Source organism: Sander lucioperca, chromosome 19 (genome assembly GCF_008315115.2).
Source record: "Sander lucioperca isolate FBNREF2018 chromosome 19, SLUC_FBN_1.2, whole genome shotgun sequence".
NCBI lineage: Eukaryota > Metazoa > Chordata > Actinopteri > Perciformes > Percidae > Sander > Sander lucioperca.
In genome coordinates this window covers 25,501,750-25,523,472 of record NC_050191.1, presented here as the reverse complement: position 1 = coordinate 25,523,472, position 21,723 = coordinate 25,501,750, and the positions used below count along the sequence as shown (strand labels likewise).

At 42.0% G+C, this 21,723-nt stretch overlaps 1 protein-coding gene across 1 annotated transcript; it reads left to right on the top strand.

Moving 5' to 3' along the window:
* Nucleotides 1–329: 329 nt before the first annotated feature.
* Nucleotides 330–21,089, top strand: nus1 (NUS1 dehydrodolichyl diphosphate synthase subunit). The gene is made up of 5 exons (XM_031285613.2): nt 330–926; nt 2,475–2,606; nt 13,840–13,992; nt 18,422–18,521; nt 20,247–21,089. The coding sequence occupies exons 1-5, from the start codon at nt 533–535 to the stop codon at nt 20,335–20,337; spliced, it is 870 nt and encodes a 289-aa protein (XP_031141473.1). The 5' UTR covers nt 330–532; the 3' UTR covers nt 20,338–21,089.
* Nucleotides 21,090–21,723: the final 634 nt, after the last annotated feature.

Genomic DNA, 21,723 nt, shown 5'->3' with positions numbered 1-21,723 from the left:
GCTTTATGTAAATTGAGTTGTTTTCTTTCTTTTTATTATTGTTTTATTTTTTGTATCTCCCCTGGCGTACTTGAACTGTTTGTATTGTATACACTTGTGGCTGTATACCTGTTGTGTGCTTAAAAAAAAATTTTTTTAAAAAAACTTCCTTTCACTGGGAAAATGTTTTTCCGATGCCCATGAACGCACGGTAATTTCCAGTCAACCATTGACATATATAAAAGGTTAAAACGGCAACGACTTGTCATATACGGCCTGTGTCATGGCCTGGGCGGCTATAATAGTGCGTCACGCTGATCTCGTCCAATGAGCGAGCTACGTGTATCACGTTGAGGCCTGACGCTGAGGGTTCACAGGTCAGGGGTTGAGGGGTTGCCAACGAAAGAGGAAGATGGCGGCAGGCAGAGTGCACTGTAGGCAACGGTGACGACGGAACAGGTTTAGCAGGCAGATAATACTGACGAGTAAGCGCCTGTCTTGCACATTCTGACAACTGTCATTACGACTTCACTCACAAGGAATTCGGACACTAATGGCGCTGCTGTACAGCTTGTTATGGCGGCTCTTGCTGGTTCTGGTGCACATTAACAGAGCGCTCGTCTCCTGGTTTCGTGTCCGGCTCCGGAGCTGGAAGGGTCGGCTGTGGGAGCGGGTGGTGGCCGCTCTACTGCTGCCGGTAGCCTTGGCTGGGTTCCCGGGCCATCAGAAGAAGTTAATTCAGAACCCTAATGCTAACGCTAACCCAGGAAACCGCACCGCTGGTCGTCGGTCCCGGTGGCTGTCTGACGGCAGGTCTCTGGAGAAACTGCCGGTCCACATCGGCCTATTGGTAGCGGAAGAAGAGCCCAGCTACACGGACATAGCAAACCTGGTGGTCTGGTGTATGGCTGTTGGTATATCATATGTCAGCGTCTATGATCATCACGGTAAACACTTTAACCTTTACTATCCGGCTCTTTTCGGGGTCTCTGCTGGTTATACCATGACGTTATTTAATTTAACTTTCTACAATATCTCAACTGCTGCTAACTAAGTCAACGTTAACGTTAATCTCTCACTCTCCATTCCCCCTATTCAAAATCCATGTTTTTTTGGACTGTCCTGCTGTTTTTATGTAAATTCAGCTCTCTCTAAATATGCTAACTTGTGACTAACTGCGATTTAATGAGGTTCCCTGTCACTGAACACACTACAGTAATGTCTAGAAGAATAATTATCTTATGTCATCATTTTAAGGCACCCTCTGTTTGATTTGATAAGTTGGTTTGACTTTCATAATGTTTCATAACCGAGCATAGTTTATACCTCCCTTCCCCCGTCTTATTTCAGTCATGTCATATGACTGTAGAGGTTATATTGGCTTGTTCCACATTATGCGCCTTAGTTTTAAAGTAAAGCAGAGATTACACTCATGTTGAAGTCTCTCAGAAAAAAACAGAAATTAGATTTTATATTATTAGGCCTAGCCTGTTGAAAATCTAATAGGCCTACTTATTGTTTGGGTCAGCATTATTTTCCATGGACCAGTGTGACTTATGCCAGCCTCTTCTAGAGGCTCATATCAGATGTAAGGCCATGATCCCAGTTTAGAACTCAGACTGTTCACCAGCTGTGTTTTAAACAGGGATCCATTAGCTGCGCTCAAACAGAATAAAAATTCCCCCAATAAACCCCTCCAACATAATAAAGTGATTCATCCCAAAATAAATTTATCCTGCTTCAAAATCCAGTTTTAATCTGACTAAATGATGCAAATTGGTGATGTAAACCCCTGCTTTATTGAATGATGCCGAGATCGAACAGCGGCTGATGGTCAGCAAGGATATTTACTGTTTGTCACTGAGCGTTGCCTAACGTTACCACTTCCACCTGCCGTTAAATGTTGTGCTGGTGGAACACAAGCGGCATGCAACTCTGCCGACCGCCACAGGTCGGTGTAGTGAGCGGCCAGTGTCGCCAGGGGATCAGTTTATGCCGCTGTACCACAGTGGCACGCCATCAGCCACTTTTCAATCTCGGTGCTACTGGCTTTGTTACTTATCTATATCCTCTCTTCTGCATGCTCACCCCTTTGAATGACGTAAAAGACTCCTTTGTAGCATGACCCTGTTTTCTCTTTTCCAAGTGATGCATCTCTCTCAGGGGAACCATCTTTGAATATGTGATACTGTCATTAAGTACTGGAGACTTGGAGTCGGTGCTGCACAGAGCTGTTCTTTCGGATTTTGGATAAACCAAACACCTGATCTTTTGATTTAGCACTTAACATACTTTTCTTGGAACTGTTACTTCTATTGTTTCATTATGAAGGAACGAAAAATCTAACCACAGAGTCAGAGCTGCAATGTTTCATCCTCCTCTTGTAGCCTCCTTTCTCCTCCAGCATCTTAGTGAAATGAATAAAAATGTCTTTTTTTTTATTTTTTTCTGGATTGAATGATGTACTCATCATCCACATCGGTATCTTCACTCAGGTATTTTTCGGAAGAATAACTCCCGTCTGATGGAGGAGATAGTAAGGCAGCAGCAGGACTTGCTGGGTGCAGACGGATCCAAATACAACGTGGAGTTCCTTAGCAATGGCAGTGATAAACACCAGCACCATGGTAAGGACTCTTTTACTCAGTATGTTACATACACTTGAGTATAATCGGGTCACAGTCGTCTTTCTTCACTAAACTGATTTCTTCATTGTCATGTAAATTAGAGCTGGGGGTAAACGATTATTTATTAAACGATTAATCGGGCGATTATTTTATCGATTAGTCGACTAATCTAACGACTAATTGGACGATTAATATAACGATTATTTTTCTGTTGCTCGATTAATAAAAACCATAATGCATCTCAAAAATATACCAAAAAATTCTTAATAATATATTTTATTAAACAATTTTGCACAGCAAAAAATCTTCTGCTTTACACAAAATAAAATAATAATTTTACTGTTATACAAAATGAAAGGCCAGCCTGTTTACTCTTTTACAGTACCAACATAACTCTCTTGTTCAAAAAAATCAAGTTGTAGTGCAAAAAAGAAAAACACTGTGCAGTGCACAGTACAGACATTCCTTGGATTGTTTAACACAACATAACAGTCCCAACATAAAACCTGATGCATAATCAAACTGACTCTCTTAACTGCTATTCTGTAGGTTTACATGCTAATGCAGCTGTGCACTTTGGTGGTGCTAGGCTAACCAACGCATCTTAGCTCTCTGTGCAGTTTGTTCGTGCTAGGTTAGTAGCTAACGTTCACGTTAGCTAACGTTAGCTACTATAGATAGCTGTGTTCTGCAGCTGTAAGCTAGCTACCATTCAAGCCAACATTAGATGATAACCAACGTTAGCTAAACACAGCTGCCTAGGCGCCAGTAGCTAGCTAACGTTAACGTTAGCTACTAACCTAGCACGAACAAACTGCACGGAGAGCTAAGATAGTTAGCTAGCACCACCTAAGTGCGCAGGCTACACAACACACTACACAAACATGAAATTAATTTAGCTAACGTTAGTACTTGGGACTATATTTTAAGTATTCCCATACCCTCGATGATTAAGGGCGAGCTGTTTTTTTAGGACTTCTTCTTTTCATGGGGCTTTTTGCAGGGCTTTGTTGGGAATTCTGTGAGGAGGTTGCTGTTTCCTGCAATGTTTTGGTCTCCCACATGTGTGTGTGGCGAAGCGTCGACGCAAAAATACGACGTCGACGTAATTTTGACGTCGATGCGTCGACGTAATCGACGCGTCGCTGCAGGCCTAATGTAAATGAGAAACGTGGTCTCCCTAATCTGGATGGGGGATTATGGAAACCTGTTTGCCAAAATAGATTTTGCCTGGAGAACGCAGATTTCTTTGCTATGTATGCACGTAACCAGGTTTCTGATCAGCTTTTTACAAATACGCCTGGGCACTAGAGTGCGGATTGGGCCGCATCCGAGCACGGCCCGCGTCCAACAGAGCAGGGTCTGTATACAAGCTTAAAGTGCCCATATTATGAAAAAAATCACTTTTTCTGGGATTTGGGGTGTTATTTTGTGTCTCTGGTGCTTCCACACGCATACAAACTTTGAAAAAAAACATCCATGCTGTCTTGAGTGAGATACAGGTTTCTGACTGAGTCCTGCCTTCAGTCTCCAGGTGAGCTGTTCAAAATCTGCACGGCTTTCTACGTCACTAGACGAGACGAGGGGCCTAGGGGGCTAACCGTTAGCATGCTAGCTCGTTCTCAATGGCAAAACACTGCTACAACACACACAAATTCATGTCATACATGTCCCTGTTCTGCAGGTATTCCACGCAAAGTTGGAAGTGTGCCCTCGTTTAGAAGAAGTCTCCCGCTTAATCCTGTCTTGTACAGGCCAAAGTTGCAGAAACAGCTAGCTAGCTCATGTAATCCTTACCTAGCTACTGAGCATGTGATCTTACCTAGCTACTGAGCATGTGCAACTGCCAACAAAGATGTTACAGCAGTGAGAGGTCTCACTCTGTAGCTAAAACAGAGACCTGAACACAGGGTGAAAAGAGGAGCTGCAGCAATGTGCAGTACAACAAAAAGATGGTGTTATTTGAAAATTAAACCATGTAAACCTATTCTGGTACAATCTCAAATTACAATTATGAACCTGAAAATGAGCATAATATGGCCACTTTAAGCAACTGTAGGAAGGCATTCGGAAATGTCAACAGATGAGCGCATCAGCGCACACGGGGCAACGTTAGCGTATCTTAACACAGGCGCGCACCTACATAATACATAATAAATTAAATTTAAAATGTTCAATGCCCTGTCAGGAACGTGTCATAAACATTATAAACAAGTCATAAACGTTTATGACATAAGGCTTCTTTTAGTGAGTGTCATTCGGTTTTTGTCATGACAAGTTATGGTTAGGGTTAGAGTTCATGTGTCATGACAGTGTCATGACTGTGTCATGTGTTCATGACATTGTCATCTGTTCATGACAGTGTCATGTCACTCTTATGTAGATACCTTCAAGTAAAGTGTTACCCAAATTTCCATAACCTATTTAGTCAGAAACTTCATCCAACGCCTGAGTCCTTTTCCATGAATGCTCAAGTGTGATTTTATATATCCTCGAGTCCAAGTACAAGTCCTCAGTCCGCGAGTCCAAGTCAAGTCACGAGTCCAGCGAATAGAGACTCGAGTCGGATTCGAGTCAGAGTCCAGGACTCCAGCCATTGACCAACAAAAACCTGGTCTAAAGTCAATATGCAGCATTTCATTGCTATTTTAACAGCGCATTAGTAAAATGCACCTAGGCTCGTGCACAGCTCGTGCACACTATGCTTATTACACACACACAGAGGGACGCGCAGCAGCACACACACATGCAAAAGATTCTAAATAAAAATATTACAGTGTGAAATAGTGAAAACTACAACTGCGCCTGGCTTTTAAAGGGAATGGGAGATGATCTCTGATTGGTTTATTGCACGTTACACCCAACACACACCTGATTAATGAAGACACTAAGTACAACCCTTTTGAATCATGCGCCTGACGCACAGACCCTTTTTTCCACCGTCAAACTAGCAAAAGTGGATTCGGACACACCCTAAACGCACCAGCGCCATGCGCTTCACGCCGTTTGCTTAGACCGTTAAAATAGGGCCCTTAATGTCAAAGTCAGTCTAAAGAGAAGATCATTTCTGAAGTACAACTTGACAAATAAAATTGATAACCCTTCTGGGTTTGAATCCGGAAAAGTCAGAGGGACGCTACTACTACAGTTAAAATAAGCAAGCTGTGGTTCCAAAATCAGCTTGTGGTTAGGGGGAGAAATGTGATTACCTGACCTGCTGCATGTAAACACATTTACAGTTACTTGGTTACTACCGTTGAGGTAAACCCTGATTACCCTCATAACCTAGTAACCTTAGTGCACTGAGTGACTAATGCAATATAGTTGCGTCAATGTGGACATAAGTCATTTATTGCCTCACTCGCACTCAGCTGCAGTTTAGTTTGAGAATGATTGGAAGGAAGAAGCTTTGACTGAGCCTGCCTCAACTCTGTGCCCACTTCAGCCAAAACGGCATGTGGATGACTGGAATTCTGCACATGAAATGAAAATGAAATGTAAATTTCAGATTGCTACCATCGTAAGGAGGCTCAAGACACATAGGCAGTTTATATAAATAAATACATGCAGAAGTCTTTAGCATTATATTCACTTTTGTGACATTGAGTAAGAGTTAACCCTTTAGCCGAGAGTGTGGACAGACACGAAACCTCTAAGATTGCTGGGTTCATCACTCTAGTAAAGTAATGACTGTTCAGTTTTCTCCCTGATACTGTAGTATGTCACCATAACCACTGAAGCTGTGATACATGTACAGTGCTAAGCATAAGTGAATACACCAGGGGTGGCCAACCAGTTAACTATAAAGAGCAAAAAGCCACACAACTAGAGATGGCTCGATACCATTTTTTGCTTCCCGATACCGATTCTGATACCTGAACTTGCGTATCAGCCGATACCGAGTACCGATCCGATACCGGTGTGTCATATATTTTATTATGTTTTAACAACTGTATACTACTATCCCTGTATGGATGTGATATGATTTCTATCTTTGTTGTCGGTCTGGCTCAGGTTAAACTCTTTGTGAAACATGAACAAACACAAACAATGAATGCCCCAGAACTTTCTTTTATTCTCCAGTTTGACAGTCAGTTATAACGGAAAATTAACATAAATAAACTACTTTAACGTAGATTTTCTTTAGGGCTTTATTACGTGGTATTGGATCGGTGCATAAACTCCAGTACTTCCCGATACCAGCGTTTTAGGCAGTATTGGAGCCGATACCGATACTGGTGTCGGTATCGGAACATCTCTACACACAACACATGCACGTCCACACTACAACAGCAACGGTGTCTTCCAGATCTAATGACAGTCATAATACATAGCAGTTTTCATAGTTTTTTTTTCTCACTTAGTTTGACTCAGTGGGAAACCTGACAGTCTTTGTTGTCCACAATCCTTTTCAGGTCTTGCTTGAAGTCAGTTGTGGCCACTCGAAGCAACTCTCTCACTCATCTGTAACTAGAGGGGCTTTCAAACAATCGGATTCAGCAGTGAAAGGGTTAACGAGGAAGGTGATCTGTGGCCGCTGTTTTTCCTCAGGTTGCAGAATCTGTCCTCAAACCTCTGCTGCATTATTTTCCATTTTAAAATAATTGGCAAATGTATTGGCAGATGCATTCAAATGTGGTTTTTTTGACTTATCTGAAATACTGTATGTTTCAAAAAAAAGTTAAAAACAACAATCAACCAATGACACAGCCCCCAGCCACACAGTAAGAGCCTCGCAGGAGCAGGCAAAGAGCCGCATACGGCTCAAGAGCCACAGGTTCGCCACCCCTGGAATACACCCATGCTGAAGTTGACTAAAAAGAGGAATAAAAAAAGCATCTTTTGGAAATTGATCTTAATGCCCCCAATTTTCTTTGTGAACCTAGAGATACCTAGAGATTGGCATGGTTTTATTTCAGTTAGTCTAATAGCTGGTTTGATTTGCATTGAGAGATAATTTTATGGAAAGTACCCCATGCCAATCTCTAGGTATGGTGAAGGGTATGTGATGATGTGGGGCTATTTTAATTCCAAAGGCCAAGGGAACTTTATCAGGATGCATAGTATCCTGGATCCATGAAATAACTGGCCTTTAACATAGGGGTGTAGTCACTTATGCCCCCTGTATTTTAAGGAAGAACATTTATTTATTTACGATACATTATTCATTCACAAAGAAAATTGGTGTCCTTAAAGGTTGGATTTTTCTTCATTTTTTTATTAAGGCATTAAGATCAATTTCCAAAAGATGATTTTTTTTTTATTCCTCTTTTTAGTCAACTTTAGCTTGGATGTATTCACTTATGCTTAGCACTGTAAGATACAGTATTTACTGCAACATGTTGCTCAGCTGTGTTAACTTGGCCTGGGCGCAACATCAAATGTATCTTTGCAATCAAGGCAAAGCATTTGAAGCCTCACTTCCTTGTCTCTCTTGATTGGTTTGCTTACTGTATTCTCCAACATCATACACAGTATAAGAATATGGTAATCTTGTTTAACTGGCAAAGTGGCAGCTTTTATAGAGAGCTAAATCCTGCTTCACTTTCAGATTCACAGATCCACACAGACATATACAATTGCCAAAACATTTACAGAGCAATGTGCAAGCTTGAATAAAGTGGCTGGCAGAATGAGGTTACCATCTGTTTGATATCGCCTCCTCAAAACCTTTTTGGATGAAATGACCTCAAAGCTCCTCAAATCTTTCTTCTTTAACAAACGACTATGAGTTGGTTGTAGACTGTAGAATAAGAAGGTCATGAAGACTGTATGCACAAACTACAGGCTCAGTTTTCAGTGTATTATTTCCCCTGTCCACTGTCATCCTATTGGATGAATGCCAGGACAGGAGTATTGCATTCCTCTGCTGGGTCTTAGACTAGTTTTCCAGGATATTCTTCCAGGGCACAAAAGACAGAAACTGACACTACCAGCTAGCCCACTAAAACCCACACCCACAGGTTTCTGTCTCACACTAGTTTAGTACAATGATATATCTAAAAATGGTATCTAAAAATGGTATTATTTATCACAGGTATTCAAGGCAGTGTTAACAAGTCCAAAAGATTCATCACAATGCTTCAATGCTGGATTTGATTCTGCAGGTACTCCAACACAATGTTAGAGTTGTTTGTGGAGGTTTCATCGCATTCATAATTGCAGTAATTACATTAAAGCTTTAGTGTGTAACTTTTTGATATTAATAAACGTCTGTTACATTACAACCATTGCCAAATGAGTTGCTACAAAGCTAATTAAGACTATCAGCGCCACACAACTCTCTCTGTATTTCTCAGTATGGCTATGTTCAGAAGATTGTGGCGTCCGGTGACTTTTGTATGCAGATAGAAGATAATGACCTCTTCTGAAGAATCCATCATGTTTTTTTAATCCTCCGTGTCCTCCTTGGCTACTAGTAGCTGCGTGGAGGAGGGGTGGGGGGGCTGTGCGTGATCACGGAAGGCTTGTATTATGTGGACGCCCTGACAGTGTTGTCATTACTTAGAATTCCTCATGGGGACGACATAAACTACGCACTATAGCTTTAAGAGGTAACACTTTACTTGAAGGTATCAACATAATCGTGACATGACACTGTCATAACTATGACATGACACTAGGGCTGAACGATGCATCGAATTTTCATCGTCATCACGATATGAACTAGCGCGATGAACACATCGCAACAGACAGCCTGACACGATGAATAAGGGAAAACAGTTTACAAACTGAGACGACGCGAAGCGTAATACGTCTCCATAGCAGCAGGCGGCGCTGCTCTGTATTGTTTCCATTAACAGTCTGATTATTTCACAGAAAATGAAAACCGGCAGCTGATTGGACGAACGCGTCACGTGGTTCTTTTTTCTCCGGAAATTCACAGCCAGACTGTCATGGCGTCTTGTTCAGAAAACGATCTCATATTGGACTAAAATAGTTCACCGAAACGTGTTTCTGAAAACATTTTAAGAGAGAAATAGGCCGTGCAGTTGCTGAATCTGTCTTCATTTCAGATTGACAAAGGTCAGTTTAAAAGATATACGTCAAACGTTAATTTCTTATAGTTATAATGCCTCATTTATGTGTAATTTGGTCAATAAAAGCATGTCAAAAATTATTTGATTTCTTTATTCAGTGGGAATAGGCTATTCAATGTTTAGGTTCGCAAAGAACCTATTAAAGCACTAAGACATGGGAACAGTATAGCTAACATTCACATTTGAATATTTATCGCAAGTCATATCGTCATCGCAATATTAAACAATGTTATCGCACATCGGAGCTTTTCCTCATATCGTGCAGCCCTACATGACACTGTCATGAGCGTGTCATAAACGTCATAAACATTAAGTGTCATTCGGTTGTTGTCATGACAAGTTGACATTGTTTGGGTTGTCTTGATTATGACAACTTGACATTAATCAAAGTGACATTACCAGAAGCCGTCTTGGCCATGAGAAGTTGACATTAAATTAGTTTGGGATGTCTTTGTAATGACAACTTGACGTTGACCAGGATGACATTACCAGAGGACGTCTTTGTCATGACAACTTGACATAATGTCATCCTGTTTAATGTCAAGTTGTCTTAACAAGGACACTCCAAAGAAATTTTATGTGAAGTTGTCATGACAAATACATCTTCTGGTAACGTCATCCTGGTAAATGTCAAGTTGTCATTACAAAGACATCCCAAACAAATGTCAACTTGTCATGACAAAAACCGAATGACACTTAATGACTGAAGTCATAAATGTTTATGACTTGTTTATAACGTTTATGACACGTTCACGACAATGTCATGTCATAGTTATGACAGTGTCATGTCACGATTATGTCGATACCTTCAAGTAAAGTGTTACCCTTTAAGAATTAAAGCGGCAAGCAGGCAATGTACAGGCCCTCGCACATCCCCGTGCGTCGGGCGGTGCATTTGTGTGACCGTTGGACACTGTGCACACGAGTCAGACTTTATTTCATGGAGCATGCGGCGTGGTGTATTGCAAATATCTGTTGACTTTAATTCTACCCGTAGGATTGTCATACAGAGCCTTTTATAGTTTTAATAATTGTATAATGAAAGCCATACCAGTGTAAATCCCTATAGAGACCATTCCAATTGACCGAATCAAAAACCTTTTCAGCGTCAACACTATTGCCTCAGTGTTATTTTTTTGTATATGATCTATGATGTGTAATGTCTTTCTTATATTGTCTTGTGTTTGGCATTGTTGTATAAAACCTGTCTGGTCACTATTAGAGGGCGACCGATAGTGGATTTTACCGATACCGATAGCTAGGTTGGGCCGTATTTGCCGATAACCGATTAATCGACCGATAGTATTTATAACATACAGTTGACAAAATACATACATTGTTTCAAAAAAAGTTCAGACGCTTTTGCCAATAATCAAAATAATAATGTCATATTTATTGATATTACACCCACAGCAATGCTACACAAGCATGTGTGTTGTCTTAAACAGTTCTCCTACATATTTGGAGTCATCCAGTGCAAAAATAAACATAATGAGCATTATAATTCATATAAAGGACAAACAATCTCAAAACAGTGACGCCACTCTTCTCTGTAGAACGGTAACAGACGATCTCTGACCTGGAGGGATCTATCTTTCCCACTTTATACTATATATATATATTTGTTCTCGCTTGGATGCCCATATAAGGCTTAATGTGTGACGGACCTGCCTTCCCATTGGTTGAAAACATAAACAAAGGCATCATGGGAGATCCCCTTGTCGGTAGCACCTACTGTCTATGGGTAGCACGGAGTTAGCGGCAGAAATGACCGAAAATGCTTTAAACGAGCATCTGATGTCAGCCTTCTCCGCACAGCATGTGCTCTCCGTGCAGCGCGCAGTAACACGTGTCGAAAATAAACAACACGAGGCATCAGTGATAGTTTTTATTTCGCCTCTAGAGGCCGCTATTGTAATGCATGATGCCAGCAGACCCTTCTCAGCTCTCGTGTACTGTGTAATGAATGACAGCGCGCGCTTCTCAGCCGCTCCAGCAACGGACGCAACCATCGGTATGGATTTTTGCCGATAACGATAGTTCCACCAATCAACTACCGGTGCCGATTAATCGGCAAAACCGATGAATCGATCGACCTCTAGTCACTATGTATCGATGCGGATAGGAACTCTTCTCATTGTCTATACATAATCAATGTATATATAAATAAAAATAAATAACCGATAATAAGGGCTGGGCGATATGGAGAAAATCTAATATTACGATATTTTTGAACAAATACCTCGATATCGATACCGCAACAATATTGTAGTGTTGACTATTGGTGCTTTCACAAAATATTTACACAATGAGATTTTTGATAAATAATCATCGGTAATGTGGATATAATGTCTAAGTGGGTAAAGGCAAATAATAGAACAGTTACAACAGTCTGGTAAATTCAGACAACACTTATGCCATAATACGATATTACGATATCCAAAATCTAAGACGATATCTAGTCTCATATCACGATATCGATATAATATCAATATATTGCCCAGCTCTACCGATAATCTACATTAAGAACCGATATTGGTCGATGACCCACAATCCATCTTATCCTTTCCTTCTTTTGGTATAGGCATATGCACCTTTTTTAAAGCCCAGTTCAGTGTGGGAAGTATAATAGGTGTTGAGTTATCTTTAAATTCTTTATACCACTCAGCTCTATATCCGTCTGATCCTGGAGATTTCTTTAATTTGAGCCTACTTATTGCAATTTTGAATCCCCCCTTCAGTTATATCAGTCATTCGTCCATTTTGTTCTTCATTTAATGTGGGTAACTCTGAAGAATTTAGAGAAGTGTCACTTTGGTCTGTATAGGTTTGTACTTTCTCTAGGCTGTAGCTCCATGGTTTGGTGTATATAGAAAGGGGTTTTATCTGGTGCATGTTTTTCGCCTTTTCTTTTTCAGCAGAATGTAGACAGCACATGTAAAGTTCCAAATGAAGAAGTGGTCGTATCACTAATGGCGTTTTTCCACTACATGGTACCTGCTCGACTCTACTCGACTCTACTCGGCCGCGGTGTCCCGTCCTCCTGGCGGGTTTGTTCAGGACACCCCCCGTCTGTCGCTAGCGATGATGACGCAGTGATTAGTGACGATTCTCTCCGACCAATCAGTAGTCTGCAGGTTTTCAGGTCACCTTTTGGTATCGCTTCAGCTCGCTTGGAACCTCGACAGAGGTGATACTAAAAAAAGTACCTGTTGGCAGGTACCAGGGATGGTGCGTAATGGGAAACCAAAAAAGGCGAGTAGAGTAGGGTCGGGGCGAGTCGAGCAGGTACCATGTAATGGAAAAACGTTATAAGTCTGTTATTTAAAAGCTGTAACATATTGTCGGCAAATAGAAACATTCATTCACACAACTCATTTGCTACCGCTAAAGGCTCTATTGCCATAACAAAGAATTGCAAAAGACTGAGACACATACATTTTTTTATTGTCTTTTGTGTTGAGTTCATTTAGTTCAATAAAATAATTTTGGAAATAATTTTTGCTAAAAAAAAAGGTTGTATTTTAGCACTTTAAAGGTACACTGTGTAGTGTTTTAAGTATTTTATTAGCTAAAATCAATGTCTTCATTCATAAATGTGTCCTCATTGGTGTAAAATGATCTCTGCCAGTGATCTGACTCATCCTCGTAAGCGAAGAATTTCTTATCTGTATTTACATTGGATGGGCAAGTCCAAGGAGGCTTCCATATCGCTCCGCCATTTTGAAAAACTATAATTGCTGAGAGGGACATAGAGCACTAGCCTACCTGTCTAGTTAATCCACAACGCGTTTTCGTTCAGAGGCCAGCGTCACGAGACTGAAACCTGCTGAAACAGAGAAGGAGGTCAGTGAGAGGCGCTCGTCACTGCCCCGGCAAATTTGAAAGCCTGTACTTCCCTTTAGTTCATAATGGAGGATCATACTTATGCCGAGCCACGGGAGAAGGAATCCTCGTCGCCGAAAGAACGAAAATTAGAAGACATGTTGTCGTAGCTTCTTGGTACATAACAGCTAATGTAGTTGCAACGCGCATTTGAAAAAGCGAGGCACTAGAGAGCACTATTCGTTTGAATGCAAAATACAATGTCACCGCTAGATGGGAGAAATTCCTACACAGTCTACCAGAAGTGAGTACACTTTTAATGTGTGTGTGTTTCTTTCTTTCTTTCTTTCTTTTTTTCTTTCTTTCAGTGGTGTCCTGCAGGCCCACGTTGAAGGTGTTGTCTCCGGAGGACGGGAAGCAGAGCATTGTCCAGGCAGCGCAGCAGCTCTGTCGCTCGGTGGAGAACCAAGAGAGGAGCTCCAAGGACATCAGCGTCTCCATGCTGGACACAATGCTCAGAGGTACCAGTTAATGACTGTGTGTAAAAGTTCCTAAGACCTTTTTGTTACATAAAATGGTCTGGTGGTCACATCTCTCTTACAATGAATGGGGCAGGAACTGTGGCTCAGTGGTTCTCACTGCTGCCTCACAGCGAGTAGGCACTGCAGAGTTCGATTACCGGTCCGGTCCAGGCCTTTCTGTGTGGAGTAAGCATGCTCTCCCCATGTGTGAGTGGGTTTCCTCCCACCATAAAGAATAAAACATACGTTGTAGGTAACTAGGACTACAGTTGAAAATTAGCCAACTAGCAAACACTGGCGCATCTACAGAGATGTTAATGTGCATTGTCCTAATACATAAAAACAAAAACAAAAAGGAACACAGAAAAATGTGTCTTGTGTTAGGGATGCAGTGCGTCAGACATGTAACGGTATCAGCTTTATGTGTTCTTTTACATTCTTGATATCAAAAGTTTCTTGCTGCAAAAACCTACACAAAACAAATGAAATCCCCATCTTGAAAACATGACATGCTGCACTGCAGCTTCCCAGCCAACTAGATGTACCCACAGGCACCAGAGCACACAGCTGCACCAGTCACAGCTGTGACTCTATTCTTCACATGAACACTGTCTACATGGGAGGCATTGTGTGAGCACAGGATGTGTTCAGGCACAGCATTGAGTGTGGGTCAGCAGTGTTTTGGCAGCACAGTTACTGTAATTAAACGCGTAAAGTGGAAAAACATAGACCTGAAGCATAAAAATAGCCTCAGGTCATGTTGACACGCCTATAGCCTGAGAGGAACACCGGCCTGGACACAGCTGGGTTGATTAAAAGAAGTGACTGCTGGTCTGTATTATATGTTAATATACGTTCCCCCAGCCTGCCTATGGTCCCCCAGTGGCTAGAAATGGCGATAGGTGTAAACCGAGCCCTGGGTATCCTGCTCTGCCTTTGAGAAAATGAAAGCTCAGATGGGCCGATCTGGAATCTTCCCTTTATGACGTCATAAGGGGAAAGGTTACCTTCCCTTTCTCTGTTTTGCCCGCCCAGAGAATTTGTCCCGCCCATGAGAGAGAGACATCATGGCTTGCAAACAAGCAAAGCATGGCAGTTGATCAAGGCCACACCCCCACCCTCCACCTTGCCCCCCCCCCTCCTCCTCAATAGCATTTAAAGCTACAAACACAGAAATGGCACATCCTAAGGAAAGCTCATTGTGGGACTGGCTCTAGTGGCTGTAATTCTGCACCAAGGCTGAATTTAGGGAAAGAGACTTCAGATACAGTATTAGGGGACCATTAAGGTCTATATAAAAGAGACTTCAGATACAGTATTAGGGGACCACTAAGGTCTATATAAAAGAGACTTCAGATACAGTATTAGGAGACCACTAAGGTCTATATAAAAGAGACTTCAGATACAGTATTAGGAGACCACTAAGGTCTATATAAAAGACTTCAGATACAGTATTAGGGGACCACTAAGGCCTATATAAAAGAGACTTCAGATACAGTATTAGGGGACCACTAAGGCCTACAGTGAGGAAAATAAGTATTTGAACACCCTGCTATTTTACAAGTTCTCCCACAGAAATCATGGAGGGTTCTGAAATTGTCATCGTAGGTGCATGTCCACTGTGAGAGACATAATCTAAAAAAAAAAAATCCAGAAATCACAATGTATGATTTTTTTAACTCTTTATTTGTATGATACAGCTGCAAATAAGTATTTGAACACCTGAGAAAATCAATGTTAATATTTGGTACAGTAGCCTTTGTTTGCAATTACAGAGGTCAAACATTTCCTCTAGTTTTTCACCAGGTTTGCACACACTGCAGGAGGGATTTTGGCCCACTCCTCCACACAGATCTTCTCTAGATCAGTCAGGTTTCTGGGCTGTCGCTGAGAAACACGGAGTTTGAGCTCCCTCCAAAGATTCTCTATTGGGTTCAGGTCTGGAGACTGGCTAGGCCACGCCAGAACCTTGATATGCTTCTTACAGAGCCACTCCTTGGTTATCCTGGCTGTGTGCTTCGGGTCATTGTCATGTTGGAAGACCCAGCCTCGACCCATCTTCAATGCTCTAACTGAGGGAAGGAGGTTGTTCCCCAAAATCTCGCAATACGTGGCCCCGGTCATCCTCTCCTTAATACAGTGCAGTCGCCCTGTCCCATGTGCAGAAAAACACCCCCAAAGCATGATGCTACCACCCCCATGCTTCACAGTAGGGATGGTACTCATCATTCTTCTTCCTCCAAACACAGTTAGTGGAATTATGACCAAAAAGTTCTATTTTGGTCTCATCTGACCACATGACTTTCTCCCATGACTCCTCTGGATCATCCAAATGGTCATTGGTGAACTTAAGACGGGCCTTGACATGTGCTGGTTTAAGCAGGGGAACCTTCCGTGCCATGCATGATTTCAAACCATGACGTCTTAGTGTATTACCAACAGTAACCTTGGAAACGGTGGTCCCAGCTCTTTTCAGGTCATTGACCAGCTCCTCCCGTGTAGTTCTGGGCTGATTTCTCACCTTTCTTAGGATCATTGAGACCCCACGAGGTGAGATCTTGCATGGAGCCCCAGTCCGAGGGAGATTGACAGTCATGTTTAGCTGCTTCCATTTTCTAATGATTGCTCCAACAGTGGACCTTTTTTCACCAAGCTGCTTGGCAATTTCCCCGTAGCCCTTTCCAGCCTTGTGGAGGTGTACAATTTTGTCTCTAGTGTCTTTGGACAGCGCTTTGGTCTTGGCCATGTTAGTAGTTGGATTCTTACTGATTGTATGGGGTGGACAGGTGTCTTTATGTAGCTAACGACCTCAAACAGGTGCATCTAATTTAGGATAATAAATGGAGTGGAGGTGGACATTTTAAAGGCAGACTAACAGGTCTTTGAGGGTCAGAATTCTAGCTGATAGACAGGTGTTCAAATACTTATTTGCAGCTGTATCATACAAATAAATAGTTAAAAAATCATATATTGTGATTTCTGGATTTTTTTTTTTAGATTATGTCTCTCACAGTGGACATGCACCTACGATGACAATTTCAGACCCCTCCATGATTTCTAAGTGGGAGAACTTGCAAAATAGCAGGGTGTTCAAATACTTATTTTCCTCACTGTATATAAAAGAGACTTCAGATACAGTATTAGGGGACCACTAAGGTCTATATAAAAGAGACTTCAGATACAGTATTAGGGGACCACTAAGGTCTATATAAAAGAGACTTCAGATACAGTATTAGGGGACCACTAAGGTCTATATAAAAGAGACTTCAGATACAGTATTAGGGGACCACTAAGGTCTATATAAAAGAGACTTCAGATACAGTATTAGGGGACCACTAAGGTCTATATAAAGAGACTTCAGATACAGTATTAGGGGACCACTAAGGTCTCTATAAAAGAGACTTCAGATACAGTATTAGGGGACCACTAAGGTCTATATAAAAGAGACTTCAGATACAGTATTAGGGGACCACTAAGGTCTCTATAAAAGAGACTTCAGATACAGTATTAGGGGACCACTAAGGTCTCTATAAAAGAGACTTCAGATACAGTATTAGGGGACCACTAAGGTCTCTATAAAAGAGACTTCAGATACAGTATTAGGGGACCACTAAGGTCTATATAAAAGCATCCAGAAGGCAGCATGTCAGGGGACCTTTAAGTCATTTTATGATATCCAAAATCTAAGACGATATCTAGTCTGGTATCACGATATCAATATAATATTGATATATTGCCCAGCCCTAATACACACTTATCTGCTCTTAACTAGGTTTGAGGTCATTGAGAAACAGTGTCACCATAACAGTCCACCAGAGAGCGCTACAGTAGCATGTTACTGTGAGATTGATGTCCCACTTAGTACGTCTCTTGGTCACAATTGTTAAAAGAAAAATAAGAAGAAAAGAAACTGAGGGATCTGTATGTAGATTGTTTGTTTGTTTTTGCAACTTTAAATGAAATAACATTCACATTTCTTTATTATTAAAATAAATAAGTAGAAACAACATTTGTAGGGAATACAAGGGATGACATTTGTTCTTCAAAAATACTTGAAATAGTTGAATACCGTCACCTCAACACAGTGTGTAGTTTCCCTTTGTCCTCTCAGTGAGTTGAGCAGTGAAGTGATGAGTCCTGGCTTCTCTGCCTAGCCCGTTATCAGTATTACTGTAAAGAGATTCTTCATCCAGCAGCCTGTAGTCCTCAGTGAGAGCTGCTCTGGATGAAGGAGGTCAAGTAATGAGCCAGACAGAAGGGCAGAAAACAAACGCGTGGCAGTAGTCGGCGCGTTGAAGTGAACCATTGCATCGGCGATTCTGCATCGACGCGGTGACAGACCATAATCGATTATTGCCTACTGCTGGTGCTTGTTGATTTTCTTGTTGATGGGTTCACATGGATAAATATGTCTTTGTGCTCGTTCCAGAGTCCAAGAACACCCCCGACCCTGAGCTGGTGGTGAAGTTTGGTCCTGTGAACAGCACACTGGGCTTCCTGCCCTGGCACATACGACTCACGGAGTTCATGTAAGCTACCGTCTGCCTGTGTGTTTAGAGGTCTCACTTAAATATAATGACATACACAAGAGTAGGGCTGGGTAACGAATTCAGTACTTTTTAGGCACGGACTGAATTGCCTTGTCATTTAATACCCAAGATCAGTGTTTCCCCTACTATTGTTTTTTTTTTTTGGGGGGGGGGGGACAGCCCACTGAAAGAATAACAAAATTATATAATTATGGTATATATTAAAAAAAAAAAGACTGTTTTCACACATACAGGCAATTCTCGCCTTAAAAGTTAAATTAATTTTAACTTCAGTCGCGCAACCTTGCCCCTATTTTCACCTGTTGCCAAGTAACATACATTAGCGCTCCGTGGTCTCGTGAATGTTGCATAACTGTAGCAAGCTCCTTTTGTAGTAAATAGCGGTAAAACAATGAGCGGCAGCGGCCGGGTTGGAATAGTGGGTAGAGCAGGCGCACATAAACATAGAGGTCTATGCCTCGACGCAGAGGTCCAGGGTTCAAATCCGATCTGTGACGATTTCCTGCATGTCTTCCCCCTCTCTCTCCCCTTTCTCACCTAGCTGTCCTATCCATTAATAGCGGAAAAGCCCCAAAAAATAATCTTAAAATAAAATAAATAAATAAATGAGCGGCGGTTGCCATTTGTTTAAGCTGCCACAGAGCTACGTGACGCCGGCTAAAGACCTCTGTCACAGCTCGTCGTATCAGCGGCAGTTAGTAGATGTGTTGAGCCACTTCAGAGCTCCGCGACACCGGCTACGGGGCTCCGCATGGGGCTCCGTCAGGTCAGCGGTAGTTGGTGGTTCAGTTACCCGAGGATAGGTGACCGTGAGTGGGTACAGAGCACCGCGAGCCGGCGGTCAAGTTTAATACCTAAGCAGTAAATCTCATCAGCGTGAGTGAGCCAATAAGCACGCAGCATGCTTCTACCGAGATCTAATAATGTCTGTGATTGGCTGTCTAACGTCACACGCCGTAGAGACACGCAGGAGAAACTCTACATTACACACACAGACGGGGCTGAAAAATAAATCAAGATTTGTGCCGTAATGTAATTTCTTTTTTTCTTTTTTTCTTTTTTTTTTACAATGTTGGTAGGGCTGCAACTAACGATTATTTTCATAGTCGAGTAATCTGTTGATTTTTTTTCTCGATTAATCGATTAGTTGTTTGGTCTCTAAAATGTGGATCAGTGTTTCCCAAAAAGCCCAAGATGACATCCTCAAATGTCTTGTTTTGTCCACAACTCAAAGATATTCAGTTTACTGTCACAGAGGAGAGAAGAAACTAGAAGATATTCACATTCAACAAGCTGGAATCGGAGGATTTTTACTTTTGTCTTAAAAAGAATTACTCAAACCGGGTAATCGAATATCAAAATAGTTGGCGATTAATTTAAGAGTTGACAACTAATCGATAAATCTTTGCAGCTCTAAATGCTGGTATCAAAAAAAGTATCGTTTAGGAACCAGTATCGTAAGCCACGGTACTGATATCGGTACCGGTATCGAACCATACTCAGCCCTACATAAGTGCAGATTCAGGTCTGTAATATGGATAGTACAAAAAAAAACCCTTCCAGCATGAACAGTTGATGGCACTGTGGAGCGCTCAGTAGTCTGATGATGTGTTCAGCTGTGTACAGTTTGATATTTCCTGTGTTTGAAGAGTGTGTGTGTGTGTGTGTGTGTGTGTGTGTGTGTGTGTGTGTGTGTGTCCTCAGCTCCCTGCCCTCCCACAGAAACATCTCCTACGAGGACCTGCTGGGCGCCCTGCAGCGGTTCGGTGTTTGTCAGCAGCGGCTGGGCCAATGATCTGCAGGCCCGCGTCAGGCTCTATAAACAGGATGAAGTGTGGGGGGGGTTAACACAGTCAGAGGAGAGTTTTGAAAAGGTGGTGCCCCCCCCTCCATGCTTCGTGTGTGTCCCTCACTACTCCTCTCCCCAACTCTGTCCATCTCCTGGATCTCCGATAGACTCAAAAAGACAGCTCAAAGACGGGGGAAACCAGAAGACATAACCAGCCGACTCACTTCCTGCCACCAGCTCTTGTCTTATAATAAACTCGCATTCCAGGACTTCTGGAACATGCTCTTCAAGCCAAGAGAAAATAGCACATCAGAGACACACACTGACATGAGAAGACACAAGCCCTGTTCTGTCCTCTCAAACCCTCTGGCTCACTGTTTGCCATTCAGTCTCCAGCTGCTGTTGTCTGCTCAAGACTTAGAAAATGACTCGCCTTCACTCAGCAGATAACAAAGAAGAAACGAGGCTTTGTGCCCGTCTTCTGGAGACACGCTGGGAAATCCAGCTGCCATTTCAGGGAGAAGCTCAACTCCCAACAACACATGAGCCGGGGAAGCGGAAGTTGAGCTGAGGGATAGAGTGGTTAATTAATAATGTGTAAATATGAGAAATTCTTGTGGCTCTGTGTTTGTCCCCGTGGCCTCCAGCTTGCAGTTGTATTCATGTGTAGTGTTGCTTCAGACACATGCAGAGGTTTCTTCGAGGCTCCTGTAAGACTGAGCGAGCTCTGAAATAAAGACATGCACTGTCTGATTGTCTGTCTGTGTCTCCTGACAGCTCTTATAGAAAAGTCCATTTTCTGTCACTTTTAAAGGACATAACGGTTACACTTTACTTGAAGTAAACTACCGGTCAAAAGTTTGGGTCCATTCCACTCCATTATAGACACAATACCAGCTGATCTGAGTGGGTGGCTGATCTTAATGCAATATCTACATTGCCCATTATCAGAAACCATCCAATGTTCCAAAGGCACATTTCTGTTTACTCATCTGATATCATTTTAAAAGGCTAACTGAGAAAACATTGGAGAACCATTTTGAAATTATGTAAGCACATAATGTAATCTGAAAACTGCTGCCCGGGTTAAAAAAAAAAACAATGCAACTGATCTCAGCTGGTATTGTGTCTATAATGGAATGGAATGGACATTTCTAAGTGACCCCAAATTTTTGACCGGTAGTGTACATAAGAGTGACATGACACGGTCATGAATGTGTCATAAAACATTATAAACAAGTCATAAACGTTCATGACATAACGCTTCTTTTAGTAAGTGTCATTCGGTTTTTCTCATGATAAGGCCGGTTACACACTGCCTGCGTGGCGTGAGCGTGTCAGCTGCGTGGCGTGTCCGTTTTTATTTCGGCTCCCATGTTAATGGGTTAGAGC